The sequence below is a fragment of the Balaenoptera acutorostrata genome, chromosome 15 (genome assembly GCF_949987535.1).
Source record: "Balaenoptera acutorostrata chromosome 15, mBalAcu1.1, whole genome shotgun sequence".
Classification (NCBI taxonomy): domain Eukaryota; kingdom Metazoa; phylum Chordata; class Mammalia; order Artiodactyla; family Balaenopteridae; genus Balaenoptera; species Balaenoptera acutorostrata.
Genome location: NC_080078.1, coordinates 36,121,673 through 36,135,794, shown reverse-complemented (window position 1 = coordinate 36,135,794; position 14,122 = coordinate 36,121,673). Strand labels below are relative to the sequence as shown.

Here is a 14,122-nt window from a genome sequence, read left to right as displayed (position 1 = left end):
AGAAACCCCTCTACAGGACTTACCAGGCCAGGTTTATCTTTCCAGCCTCATCTCCAGTCACACACCCCAAGTTTAGAGCGTACAAGGCAAGCACTTTCACATCTGCTTTTGAAGTTCTTGCTGCTTAGAATGCTCTTCCCCTCCACCGCTACCTGACACACTTTTCACCAAAGTCCAACTCGAATGTTACCTCTCAGATGCCTTCCCTGACACCCCAATGCCCCCGACCTATTTGAGAAACTCCTTCACCAGTGTGCCTGTAACACTGTTTATACCTACGATAGCACTGATCACATTATCTTAGTTACCAAGGAGCCTGTCTCTCTCGATTCATCGTGAGCTCCTCCAAAGTAGGGATGGTATGTCATTCATCATTGCATCCTCAACATTCTAGAACGCGCGGGACACCTAACAGGTGCCCAAAACGTTTATTAAATTCGTTTTCGGGTAGCTCGGCTCTCATTCAGCGATCGGCAAGTTCACTACAGGTTTGGAGAAGACAAATAGGCTTAGGAGAGAGCTGAGTGATCAAAGTTCTTTTAGTGGGGAATCAGCCAGAGGGAGAGTGAGCTTGAGGCCTGGATCTGGGAGTAGGGCAGAGACCGCAGCCGCTTGCGCCTACGCCGGGTGAGTAAGCCTCAAGCAAGGAGACCTAAGACTCAGGGTCAGGAAGAAGGAAGCCGTGCGCTGCATGCTGAGATCTGCGCTACTGATGGCCGCATTGCATGCCGGGGTTTGTAGTCCCGCCCCTTGCAGGGCCCCTCAGACCAGTTACATTCGGCTGCACTCAACCACGTCCTTATACAGATACAGTATTGATCGTCCAGCACAGAATGACTAGGCTCTTCAAGACAAGTTACTTATTAGCACTTTTTAGAGCAAACATCATTTCGGCGTCGGCCACGAAGAAAGCGCATTGGGTGCGGATGCGCATGCGCAACGCGCGCATGCGCCCCGGTGTGTGCGTGTCTCCCTCACTCCCCCGCGAGTGAACGCAGCGGGCCCCGCCCCCAGAAGTGCCGGCTCGGCGCGCGTGCGTCGTCCGCGTGAGGCCGCCTTGAGCCGGGTGGCGCAGGCGCAGTGTCCCCGGGCCAAGATGGCGGCGTGGTGCTCCACACGCTGGTTGCTGGTGGCCGTGGGGGCTCCGCGGCTGCCGGCTGCAGCGGGGAGAGGGGCCCGGCCGCCCATGGGGGGCGTGGTGGGGGCGTCGCTGGGCCGCAGTCTGAGCGTCACCGCCTTTGCGCCTTCACTGGGAGCTCGCGGTCCCGGGGCGCTGCTGACATTGAGACCTGGTGTCAGCCTCACAGGTGAGTGCAGTCTCCAGCGCCCGAGTGAGGGGCTCCAAGGCCTGGAAAGGAGTGACTCGCTTCGCTCCGACTACGGCGGTAGCGGGGTGGAGCGTGTCTTCTGATCTACGTGCGGAATCGCTTGGGGGAGATGGGCCAGCAGGAGGCAGAGATACCCAAATGGCTACTCAGAGGTGGTAAATGAGGGAGAGCTGCGTGGAGCCTCCGGCGGCGGGGATGAAACGCCCCGGAGCCGTGAACCTTCACCTCTCTGTAAACATTTCTGGAGGCTTTTTACCGGCCTGCCGCTGCTCCCCTGCCCAATTCCTTTCCCTTCCCTCTACCTCCTAGCCTGTAACGGAAGGGAAGAGGTAACTGCCATTCGGTGAGTACCTGCTCATGGGCTAGCTGGGCACTTTGTGCCTCTTCTCCCTTGATGGTAACAACAATCCTGCAAGGTGGGGCTCATCATCCCCATTTTAAAGAGTGGGGAACTGAGGTTCTAGCAGAGGAGTTGACCCGCCCAAGGTCATAAAGTTAGATAAGGAGAGTTGTCCCAAACCCAGAGCTGTTCTTCCATAGCTTACGCTCTCCACCACATGGTGTAAATCGAAGGACATACTTACTGTTTTTTAGAAGTCCCTTTTGATTGACATATATACACTAGTATGTATAAAGTAGATAATAAGAGCCTGCTGTATAAAAAATAAATAAAATTCAAAAAAATAATTAAAGAAGTTCTTATGTTGGTCATTGATGCAAACTGATATATATTGAGCACTTACTATGCGCTAGGCATGGGTCATTTCCATGTGATAAACACTGCTCTTAATTCTATTTTATAGATTAAAAAATTGAGGCTTAGATGTTAACTTGTAGAATGTCACAAAGCTAGAAAGTAGTTGAGCCTTGATTCAAAACCTGCTGCTTTCTTAATTGCTGGAGGTGATGTTGAATTAGTATATGTTAAGCCTTTTAAGTGTTTAGCTATGATGGTTTCTTATGCTGTGTGTTGGGTGACTTCCCTTATAGTGAGATAAGGAAGGAAGGAGGAAACGGTGAACAACCAACGATGTGCCTGGATTGTGCTAGATGTTTGTGTTCCCTAGAATTTGTGCAAATGATATTTAAACTATAAACTTACAAAGATGATTAATTAGAGGGTCCTGACAAGGTAATTTACACAAGATAATTTCCTATTGAGATCCAATTTTTATTGCTTACATAAAAGCCAGTAATTAAAGTATCAGTAATTGTTATTACCTTGTACAGTGAACACTACTCCAGTAATGTATGTGCAACCTGGGTGGATTATTTAATCCTTTTGTGCCTCTCATTCCTTAAGTGAAAATTTTTTTATTTACAGGTATTTATTGAGGACTTGTCATATGCTAGGTACTGTTCTAGGTACTGGGGATACAACAGAGAACAAAGAGATTGGATGTGGTTTTGGTCAGAATGGTCCCATTTTTAAGTTCTGTTCCTGCCACCTGTATTTCCTCATGGATGGACGGAGCAGTAGTCTGCCCAGGTTTCCTCAGGATTATTTGGATCGATGTCATGCTGTATTTCTCAGTATGAGCAAAAGTGATTATTTTTAGGTTTTGCCAACGTTTCTAATGTCAAGGTTGTTGTGAATAGAATTTGACTACATCTTTATGCTCAATTATTAATTCCTTAGATACCTATTAAGCTAAATTAGTTCATATCACATTTGTACAGGTTTGGGAACATTTTTTGATAATTGTGTATGTGTATGTGTGAGAGACAAGCACTAAGTACTGAGCCTGGCATGGGGTGATTACTAAGGAACTGCAGTCAGCTGTCCTTTTCCCCAAGTGAGCCCAGTGCCCACAATGGGCATGTTTTGTAACAGGTGTTGAACACCTGTGAGAGGTGGCATCCTTCAAGGTGCACTGTTACCACATCTAAGGTCATCATCTCAGCTCCCAAACGTTGGTGTGTGATCTCATCTCAAATCCAGCAGTACAGTTAGATGATGTAAAAACTTTATTTATTTATTTATTTTTGGCTGCATTGGGTCTTCATTGCTGTGCGCAGGCTTTCTCTAGTTGCAGAGAGCGGGGGTTACTCTTCGTTATGGTGCGCAGGCTTCTCATTGCAGTGGCTTCTCTTGTTGTGGAGCACGGGCTCTAGGTGCACGGGCTTCAGTAGTTGTGGCGTGCGGGCTCAGTAGTTGTGGCTCGTGGGCTCTAGAGCGCAGGCTCAGTAGTTGTGGTGCACGGGCTTAGTTGCTCTGCGGCATATGGGATCTTTCTGGACCAGGGATTGAACCCGTGTCCCCTGCATTGGCAGGCGGATTCTTAACCACTGCGCCACCAGGGAGGTCCCTAAAAACAACACTTTAAATCTGACTTTTTCTCCCGGAATGGAAGGTAGTTATTTCACACCTTCTCCCAGAGTGGAAGGTTGGCCATTCTTGGAATGACTTGGAGGCTAATCCTGTTCTGGGTTGTTCTAAAATGGGCAAGACATTTATTGGTCATATCTCGGGGGAAAATGTGTCTATTAAATGAACTCTTTCTAATCATTGCTAATCATTGATGCCTTTGGGATAATGTCAAGTCATCAAACTTGTGCTAGTTAAGTGTACTACTTGTCTTTATATGCAGTTGTGCACATTACTGTCTCCCGTTCTAACCCAAGCCTGAGTTCTCTTCTCATGATGTAGAAGCTGCAGCTTCCAGAACCTTTGCCACTACCAGCCTTTGCCTTCTGGATTGGAAGGGGTGGGGGAAAGAGGCAGGATAGGTCAAGGTAACCCCTCAGTCCTGGAGTGAAGCGGGGGTTGAGTATGGGAGCATTGAGAAACTAGTTCTGCTCTTTTTCTCAAATCTGACCAGAGAAAGACGATAGTGGTCTCTGCCTCTCCCACACTGTCTGCTTTTCATATTCCAGGAAATCTGGGGTGCAGCAGCAGAAAACAAGTATGGGGGATACTGAAAATACGGATTTACTGTTTCTGATTTTATCGTTCTGACCATTCCTACTTATTCTCCTGGTTATCCTTTTTCTTGCCCCCTTCCTGGATATGCTCCACACCCTGGGTTGTCTTTTGTGCATACATAAATTTTAAGTAGCCTCCCAATCCTTGTTGTTGTTGTTGTTGTTGCTGTTGTTTGAGAGCTCTTTCTCATGCAAATCTGATCAGTTCTCTGTTTAATGCTTGCAGTGGCTCCCTATTGCCCTCAGGATAAAATCCAGACTCTTCAGCATACTCAAAGGCCCTTCTGTTTATTCCTAGGCCCTATTAATTATCATCCTCATCAACATCTGTAACCACCCCTCTACCACCACCACCACCACCACCACCACCACCACACACACACACACACACGCGCGCGCGCGCGCGCGCGCGCACTCGAGTCTCTAGTTATATCATAGTACCTGCAGTTACACAAGGACTTTCTCTCTCCAAACCAAAGGTGATCATATGATGTAGTTGCTGAATGGAGCACTTCTGAAAGCAAAAGAGGATGCTATTGCAAACAGTGCCGGGACTACAAGCATAAATCTGGATGGATTCCAGCCCTCCTTAGCTGAGCTAATTTCTGCAGCTTAACAGCAGGTGCCTTAGAAGACCTCTGAATTTCTGAGATTGGGTTTACTGGTTCTCAACTGGGGATGATTTTACCCTCCAGGAGACATCTGGCAACATCTGGAGTTTTAGTTACCAGTTTGGGGTTGGGGGGGTGCTACTGGTAACTAGTTGGCCAGGGATGCTGCTAACACATCCTACAATAAATACATAGGCATGTTAGGCTATAAATAGATAACATAGGGCTGCCATAACTAAGTACCACAGACTAAGTGGCTTAAAAAAATAGAAAATTACTTTTTCACAGTTCAGGAGGCCATAAAATTCCAAGATCAGTGTTTTGGTAGGGTTGTCTTTAAAGACCCCCATCTCCAAATACAGTCATGTTCTGCAGTGCTGGGGGTTAGGACTTCAACATGTGAATTCGGGAGGGAGGACCCAATTCAGCCCATAACAGCTCCCCCCCCACCCCCCGTCCCGCGAGGAACCTGATCCCATTGTGAACATTGTGGAGGCTGAGAGACTCTGCCTAGGTGACCCTTTTGTGTATTCTCACTCTGTGTTCCTGTGTGCTAGTATCACTTCACACACTGCCTCCCACACTCCCCTGCTGGGCGGTAAGCTCCTTGAGGGCACTGGCTTAGACTCTTTTATTCAACTTGTATCCTCAGTGCCTAGTACAGTATTAAGATCCTGAATGAATGCAAGCTCCCAGAGGGCAGTACCTTTGCATGGTTTGCTGCTGTGTCCCCTGCGAGGAGCCCAGTGCCTGGCAGGCGTGTTTGCTGAATGAATGAGTGGTGAATCTAGAAGCTTCTCCTTGGCAGGGGAACCTTTGACTTAAAAACCTGGAGCTGCCTCATGATCCTCATTCTCTTTTGTGGCCTTGCCCTCTCTTTTGCCTTAACTTGGCCCCTTCTGCTCCCAGCCCTGCCCTCCCCATCTTCAGTTGTCACAGGATGGGTTGGGGGTTAGGAGGCAGGTTATAGAGCAGCTCTCCCCCCTTCACTTGGTGACAGTCCAGTTGGCTCTCTGCTCCATACAGAGGGCAGTTGAGTAGATGTGTCTGTCAGCCTTTCCTCCCAGCTGCTGATGCAGGAGGCCTGAAAGGAGGGCAGGGCATGGAGGCGGGGCTACCATGTGCTTTGATCCCTTTTGGGTTGTCTGCTCTGGGGTAAACAGAGGTTCTGGCACAGGGCCGTTTAACCTTGTGTGTCTATATATATGTATTGTTTTTAGGGGAGGGGTCAGTGCTTTTATTGGATGCTCTCAAAGAGATCTGAGACTCTAAAGACCAAGAACCATTTATTTAGCACAGTGGTTCTCAAATTGAGTGTGCCACAGAATCATCACCTGGAGGGCTTGTTAGACACAGCTTGCTGGACCCCACCTCCGGAGTTTTGGATTCAGATTTGGGAGGGGCCTGAGAATTTACATTTCCAGCAAGCTGATGATGCTGCTGGTCTGGGGACCACACTCTGAAAACCACCCCATAAGCAGATATCCAAGGTTGCATGGTGGAGGGAAAGAACCTGGGGAGTTGTTAAGCTTTAAGTGAGACAAGGCCTATGTGAACACCTGGCATATGGTGGGTGCTCGGCCAGCCGTGTAACAGGAGAGCTAAGTTCCTTTTCAGTCATCCCCAGGTGCAACCCCCATCTGGGGGTGGTTCCTTTAGAGGTATAATGAGGCTACAGCCCTAGTGTAATCCAGCAGAATCAGCCCCACCCAGCACTCTGTTTTTTGTAGACTCCATTTACAGTGGCTTTAGCTGTTTTTTTTTTTTATAAACATGTTTTATTTTGTTTGCTTCTTTGACCATGAAGCTTTGATTTTATTTATTTATTTATTTATTTATTTTTGGCTGTGTTGGGTCTTCGTTTCTGTGCGAGGGCTTTCTCCAGTTGGCGGCGACCGGGGGCCACTCTTCATCACGGTGCGCGGACCTCTCACTGTCGCGGCCTCTCTTGTTGCGGAGCACAGGCTCCAGACGCGCAGGCTCGGTAGTTGTGGCTCACGGGCCCAGCCGCTCCGCGGCATGTGGGATCCTCCCAGACCAGGGCTCGAACCCATATCCCCTGCATTGGCAGGCAGATTCTCAACCACTGCGCCACCAGGGAAGCCCGCTTTAGCTGTTTTTGAAGTGCAGTGAGTTTGGTCCCCAGTGGGCTTGTAGGAGAAGAGGCCCTAAAGCTGTGACCTCTCTGCTCCTTCACAGGTATAGCCTGGCTGGTTGTTTGCTCACTATTTCCTTTTGTTGAGTACATTCCCAGAGTGATTTTCTTTCCTTTTTTCTTTTTTAGGAGTAAAAAGTTACCCTTTTCTTTGTACTGCCTCCTTCCACACAAGTGCCCCTTTGGCCAAAGAGGATTATTACCAGATATTAGGAGTGCCCCGAAGTGCCAGCCAGAAGGAGATCAAGAAAGCTTATTACCAGGTCTGTATGGAAGATTTTACAGACAAGACTGCAGAAGGGACGCTGTGGATGTAGTGTGACCCTGATGGGTGCAGTGTGTGTGCCCGTACGTGTCGGTTGTGTGCAGCCGAGAGTGTGGAATGAGATGGTAAAGATGGGCTTTGCTGGACCGTGTTCCTCAAGTGCGTGAGGCCACGCTGGTTAATGCTGCAGAAAAAAGGAGAGTCAGAACCAGAGATTTAAAAAAAAAAATCTTTTTCCAGAGATGTTTTTGTATTTAAATCTCTTCTGTATCTTCTGAATCAGGTGTGCTGCTCTAAGTTTTAGGTACTCATTCTTTGCATTTAGATAAAAGTTTATGGGTTTAGAATTATTTCATTTTTGTAACCCATCGTCCATATCCCGGAATGTATTGGGCTGATTAGTAAAGTGGCATGTGAGTTATCTAGACCTGTGGTTTCCAGGCTTTTGCTCTGATGAACACAATCAAAATAAAAAAAAAAAATTAAAGATGAAGGGCGCCGATGTAGGAATGCTAGCTTTTGTATTTTGCCTTATATAGGTGTTAAAAATAATCAAGTACAATCTATTAATGTCATTTGATGAAAAAAAGAGCACTTTAACACCATAAACATAGGAAAGCCATATCAGAATAAGATTGAAATTTAACAAAATTAATAAATTAAATACAATTTAAATTTTAAAAATTACCGGGAGTTCCCTGGTGGTCTGGTGGTTAGGATGCGGCACTTTCACTGCCGTGGCCGGGGTTCAGTCCCTGGTTGGGGAACTGAGATCCCCGCAAGCTGAGCGGCGTGGCCAAAAAGAAAAAAAACTTTTTTTTAAAGCCAAATACTGATCAAGACGAGACCTAACATCTTATAGCTTGGATAGCTACTCTCTTCTCTTACTCTTTTTTTTTTTTTTTTTAAGGGTACAGTTCACTGGTTTTTAGTATATTCACAGAGTTGTATAACCATCACTACAATGAACTTTAAAACATTTTCATACCTCAAAAAGAAACCCCACACCATAAGCCCTTATTCCCCATTCTCCTCTGCCCTTGAAATTGCTAACCTACTTTCTGTCTCTGTAGATTTACCTATTCTGGACACTTCATAGAAATGAAATCATGTGATATGTGGACTTTTGTGACTGGTTTGTTTTACTTTATTTTTTATTTTTCTGGCCACGCCATGTGGCATGTGGGATCTTAGTTCCCTGATCAGGGATCTTACCTGCGCCCCCTGCGGTGGAAGCGCAGAGTCTTAACCACTGGACTGCCATGGAAGTCCCATGGTTTCTTTTACTTTAGAATAATGTTTTCCAGGTTCATCCGTGTTGTAACATGCAGCAGTACTTCATTCCTTTTAGTGGTCAAATAATATTCCATTGCATGGATATACTATGTTTTATTTATCTATTCATCAGTTGATGGATATTTGGATTGTTTCCACCTTTTGTTATTATGAGTAGTGCTGCTATGAACATTCCTCTGTAAGTTTTATATAGACTTATACTTTCATTTCTCTGGGGTATATACATATACCTAGGAGCAGACTTGCTGGGTCAATTCATAGCAATTCTGATTGCCGTGTTTAACATTTTGAGGAATGGCCAGGCTATTTCTTTTTTTTCTTTTACTGAAATATAGTTGATTTCCACTGTTGTTAGTTTCAGGTGTACAGCAAAGTGATTCAGTTATACATAAATATATATATCTATTCTTTTTCAGATTCTTTTCCCTTACAGGTTATTACAAAATATTAAGTATAGTTCCCTGTGCTATACAGTAGGTCCTTACTAGTTATCTATTTTATATATAGTAGTGTGTATATGTTAATCCCAAACTCCTAATTTATCCCTCCCTCTCCCCTTTCCCCTTTGGTAGCCATAAGTTTGTTTTCTATGTCTGTGAATCTATTTCTGTTTTGTAAATAAGTTCATTTGTATCTTTTTTTTTAGATTCCACATATAGGTGATATGTAATATTTGTCTTTCTCTGTCTGACTTACTTCACCTAGTATGATAATCTTTAAGTCTATCCATGTTGCTGCAAATGGCATTATTTCATTCTCTTTTTTTTTTTTTTTTTAATTCATTTATTTATTTATGGCTGTGTTGGGTCCTCGTTTCTGTGTGAGGGCTTTCTCCAGTTGTGGCAAGCGGGGGCCACTCTTCATCGCGGTGCGCGGGCCTCTCGCCATCGCGGCCTCTCTTGTTGCGGAGCACAGGCTCCAGACGCGCAGGCTCAGTAATTGTGGCTCACGGGCCCAGTTGCTCCGCGGCATGTGGGATCTTCCCAGACCAGGGCTTGAACCCGTGTCCCCTGCATTAGCAGGCAGATTCTCAACCACTGCGCCACCAGGGAAGCCCTCATTCTCTTTTTATGACTAATATTCCATTGTATATATATGCCATATCTTCTTTATCCATTCATCTGTCAGTGGACATTTAGGTTGCTTCCATGTCCTGGCTATTGTAAATAGTGCTGCAGTAGATGTTGGGGTTTATGTATCTTTTCAAATTATAGTTTTCTCTGGATATATGCCCAGGAGTGGGATCCCTGGATCATACGGTAACTCTGTTTTTAGTTTTTTAAGAAACCTCCATACTGTTCTCCATAGTGGTTGTACCAATTTACATTCCCACCAAATGTGTAGGAGGGTTCCTTTTTCTCCACACCTTCTCTAGCATTTATTTTTTGTAGACTTTTTGATGATGGCTGTTGTGACCAGTGTGAGGTGATACCTTATTGTAGTTTTGATTTTCATTTCTCTAATAATTAGCAACGTTGAGCATTTTTTCATGTGCCTGTTGGCCATCTGTATGACTTCTTTGGAGAATTGTTTATTTGGATCTTCTGCCCATTTTTTGATTGGGTTGTTTGTTTTTTTGATATTGAGCTGTATGAGCTGTTTGTATGTTTTGGAAATTAATCCCTTGTTGGTTGCATCGTTTGCAAATATTTTCTCCCATTCTGTAGGTTGTCTTTTCATTTTGTTTAGTTTCCTTTGCTGTGCAAAAGCTTTTAAGTTTAATTAGTTCCCATTTGTAGATTTTTGTTTTTATTTCCATTACTCTAGGAGACGGTTCCAAAATGATATTGCTGCGATTTATGTCAAAGAATGCTCTGCCTATGTTTTCCTTTAGGAGTTTTACAGTGTCCGGTCTTACATTTAGGACTTTAATCCATTTTGAGTTTATTTTTGTGTATGGTGTTAAAGAATGTTCTAATTTCATTCTTTTACACGTAGCTGTCCAGTTTTCCCAGCACCACTTATTGAAGAGTCTGTCTTTTCTCCATTGTATATTCTTGCCTCCTTTGTAATAGATTAATTGACCATAGGTGTGTGGGTTTATTTCTGGTGCCAGACTATTTCAAACAGGCTGCACTGTTTTAGATTTTCACCAGTAGTGTGTGAGGGTTCAGATTTCTCCACATCCTCGCAAACACTTGTTATCTGTCTTTTTGACTCAAGCCACCCTAGTGGGTGTGAAGTGGTATCTCACTGTGGTTTTGATTTGCTTTTCCGTGGTGGCTAATGATGTTAAGCACCTTTTCATGTGATTTTTGGCCATTTGCTGTATGTGTATTAGATCCTTTGCCCATTTTTAAATTGAGATATCTTTTTATTACTGGGTTGTTAGGGAATGAGGAAAGACTTGGGGATAGGAAGCAGAGATCCTGGCTTGGGATAGTGAATAGTGTGTCTCTTGAGCTGGAAGGTAAGGTACCTGATACAAGGGTGGGAGAAGACTGGAGAGATGGAGCCTGGGGCCAACTTAAGGGGGCATGTGAGGCCCTTAGCAAGTACTAGAGATTTAATTTAAGAGAGAGTAGGGAACCATCCAAGTTTTTAGGTGTGGAAGTAAATAGATCAGGTAAAGCTGTGTAATTTAAAACTGGAAATTTAGAAAGTAGGCTTTATGGAGCAATAACTGGGGTCAAACCTTGATAAAAGCTTTTCATGTGTTACATCATTTAATCCTTGTGGCAAAAGACTTGGCAAGGTTATGACATGCAGCTGAGGCCACACAGTCAATAAGTGGCATACATGAAACTAAAGCACAGGTCTTTCTGACTGCAAAAGGCCTCTGTTTTCCTTGTGCTGATCTCATGAGCATATCAGCGTATCTTGCCCTGGCCTGGAACTAGACTTGTGGCCCACCATGATCTACTGCCGTGCCTTGAGAGCCCCCTTCCGGCTGAGCACTCAGCCTCTGACGTCCTTCCACGTGCTGGTGTGAGGACCAGCATGTCCAGCAGCAGAGTGAGCAGCCAGTTGCCAGCAGTGGTGGAGCCAGACGTCTCCTGAGTCACTTTCAGCTTTAGGATTCTGTGCCCTCCTCACCCTCTATCAGGGTGACCCAGACTTGGAAGGCATCGGTAGCTGCAGCAAACATAGTGAACACCTACAAAGGTGTCGCACAGCACTGCTCAGCATGGCCAGCAAGAAACCTTCATTTTAGAGCTGCTCAGCTCGCCTGTGTGCTCTGGACAGCCAAGGGAGCTCTTGTTTTGTTTTTTAATATTTAAATCTATGTTTTTAGTGGGTAATATATTCCCCTTGTTCAGAAATCAAAAAGTACAAAGGAGTGTACAGTGAGAAGTCTTCCTCCTTCCCGTTCATCCACATCCCTCCTGGAGCAGTCAGTGTTTTCAGCTTCGTGTATGTTCTAACTAATTTATACAACAGATACAGCTACTTATCTATCCAGTTATTTATCTCTCTTTTTATATAGATGGTAGTCTACCAGATGCACTCTTTTGCATCTTTCACAAAGGTGCTCAAGTTCTAAAGAATTAGTTTTTATTTTTGTTAGAGATTTGTTGTGGTTGAAAAATGTGTACACACCTCAGATTTGAAGAGATGGTTTTATTTATTTATTTATTTATTTATTTATTTCTCTTTCCCAAAACTCAGTTTGTCATTTTGTAATAAACTTTTGATCGAATTTGAAAGCTGAACACAATGTGTATGTTCTTAATTCTGGCTGTGTGTGCTTTGCTTTTAGTTTGTTTTTATTGAGGTATAATTGACATGTTAGTTTCAGGTGTACAACATAGTGACTCAACATTTGCATACACTGAAATGATCATCACAATAAGTCTAGTTAGAGATGGTTTATTTTAAAGTCTTAAACCTTGTTTTAAAAATTGCTATTGGTTGTAAAGTCTCAGACAACTGCTACAAAGGAGGTGAGGTGTAACTGGTATCTGGGGTTCAGTTTTAGTAATCATCTTGTGTCCATAGTAATTTACCATTTCCTCCCTTAGCTCGCCAAGAAATATCACCCAGACACGAATAAGGATGATCCCAAAGCCAAGGAGAAGTTCTCCCAGCTGGCAGAGGCCTATGAGGTAATGCAGCCCACCGGTGTGTGCAGTCACTGTCATTCCGCTGTGTGTGTGCATCAGAGCTCGCTGCCCAGGGCAACCGCTGTGTCAGAAGGTCCAGTGGGAAGGCTGTGTTCCCCACCAGATCACCTCGTTGAAGGAAAAAAAAAATTCCCAGATCCAAAATTTTCACATTAGATCTAACTTCGAATCTCAACAAAGAACAGGATCCAATAATCTGTGTTAACAGAGCTCCCTCCACTCGGACTTGTAGCTGGGTCTGGGAACTCCTTGTCAGAGTAAAAAGTTTTGCGCCTGTTTGATGACCCCTCCCACCCCCAACTTAGGGCATCACTGTCTGGTGGGGATGGTGGGTGTTGTAAAAGTAGACCACCACTGCCCTAGAGGAGTGTAGAATGTAATCAGGGGGACGAAGCGGACGTGAAACAGCCACTGAGCATTGCAGAGTTAAGTGAGAGTGGACCCCCTTCCTGGACTTTGGCCGTGCTGAAGGGGTTCAGGATATGTAGGGTATCATACGTCTGCTGTGTGTGTGTGTGTGTGTGTGTGTGTGTGTGTGTGCGCACGCGCAAGTGTGCATTCCCCCGACCATTTGAGAATAAGTCACAGACGTGGTGTCTCTCTATCCCTAAGTACTTCTGTGTGTATTCGCTAAGAACAAGAACATTCTTTTCCATAACTTCAGTACAGCTGTCAAGATTAGGAAATTTTATGTTGATACGATACCACTGTCTGTGTTTGGTGTCCATGTCCCTGGACCTTGGGAGACTCGGGAGCACCTGACTGCTGTGCCTTTCACGGTAGGTCCTGAGTGATGAAGTGAAGAGGAAGCAGTATGACACCTATGGCTCTACTGGCTTCGATACTGGGGCCAGCAGCTCTGGGCAGAGCTACTGGAAAGGAGGCCCCACTGTTGACCCTGAGGAGCTCTTCAGGAAGATCTTTGGGGAGTTCTCATCCTCCTCTTTTGGAGACTTCCAGAGTGTGTTCCATCAGCCCCAGGAGGTAAGCATCTCATTTTGAAGAATCATTCAAATTTTAGCTGCCAAGTGTGATGCAAACGGATTTTACCAATTGTTTTTCTCAAAGAAAAAGCTAAAGCAGCTTAAATGGGATGATTTGGAGGCAGCCGTCTTGGTAGGAAATGGTTCCAGTATTTGAAAAATCATATAATAATGTGTACATACAGTTTTACTATATTCTTACAATTGCTTAATCAGGCAGCACCTAAGGCTCTCAGAGTCCATAGTTAGAGTGTGACTATTTTATCTGGAGCCTGCCTCGTTATTCTAGGAGAGCTCAATCCATAGGGAGGTACTGCCAGTCCTGCCTCTTCCATATTTATGTCTTGTTTCAGACATTATTAGAATTGAAGAGAGAGGGGAGATGTTTTATGATGTGAGTTATGATTGTGGATCGTTTGAGTTGTTAGTAAGGACCCTGTACAAATATTTTCTGTGAGCATTTTCAGTTTGTTGAAAAGCACATTTTCATGTAAA

General features: G+C 44.7%; 1 protein-coding gene across 2 annotated transcripts in view; it reads left to right on the top strand.

Annotated features, from left to right (window-relative positions):
* Positions 1-1,072: 1,072 nt before the first annotated feature.
* DNAJA3 (DnaJ heat shock protein family (Hsp40) member A3) overlaps positions 1,073-14,122 on the top strand; it is a 32,983-nt gene continuing 19,933 nt past the window's right edge. For both annotated transcript variants that reach the window (XM_007181532.2, XM_007181531.2), the window contains exons 1-4: positions 1,073-1,307; positions 7,149-7,282; positions 12,543-12,626; positions 13,428-13,628. In XM_007181532.2, coding sequence (XP_007181594.1) covers positions 1,097-1,307; positions 7,149-7,282; positions 12,543-12,626; positions 13,428-13,628 — 630 coding nt within the window. In that variant the 5' untranslated portion in view covers positions 1,073-1,096. The remainder of the gene's footprint in view (positions 1,308-7,148; positions 7,283-12,542; positions 12,627-13,427; positions 13,629-14,122) is intronic.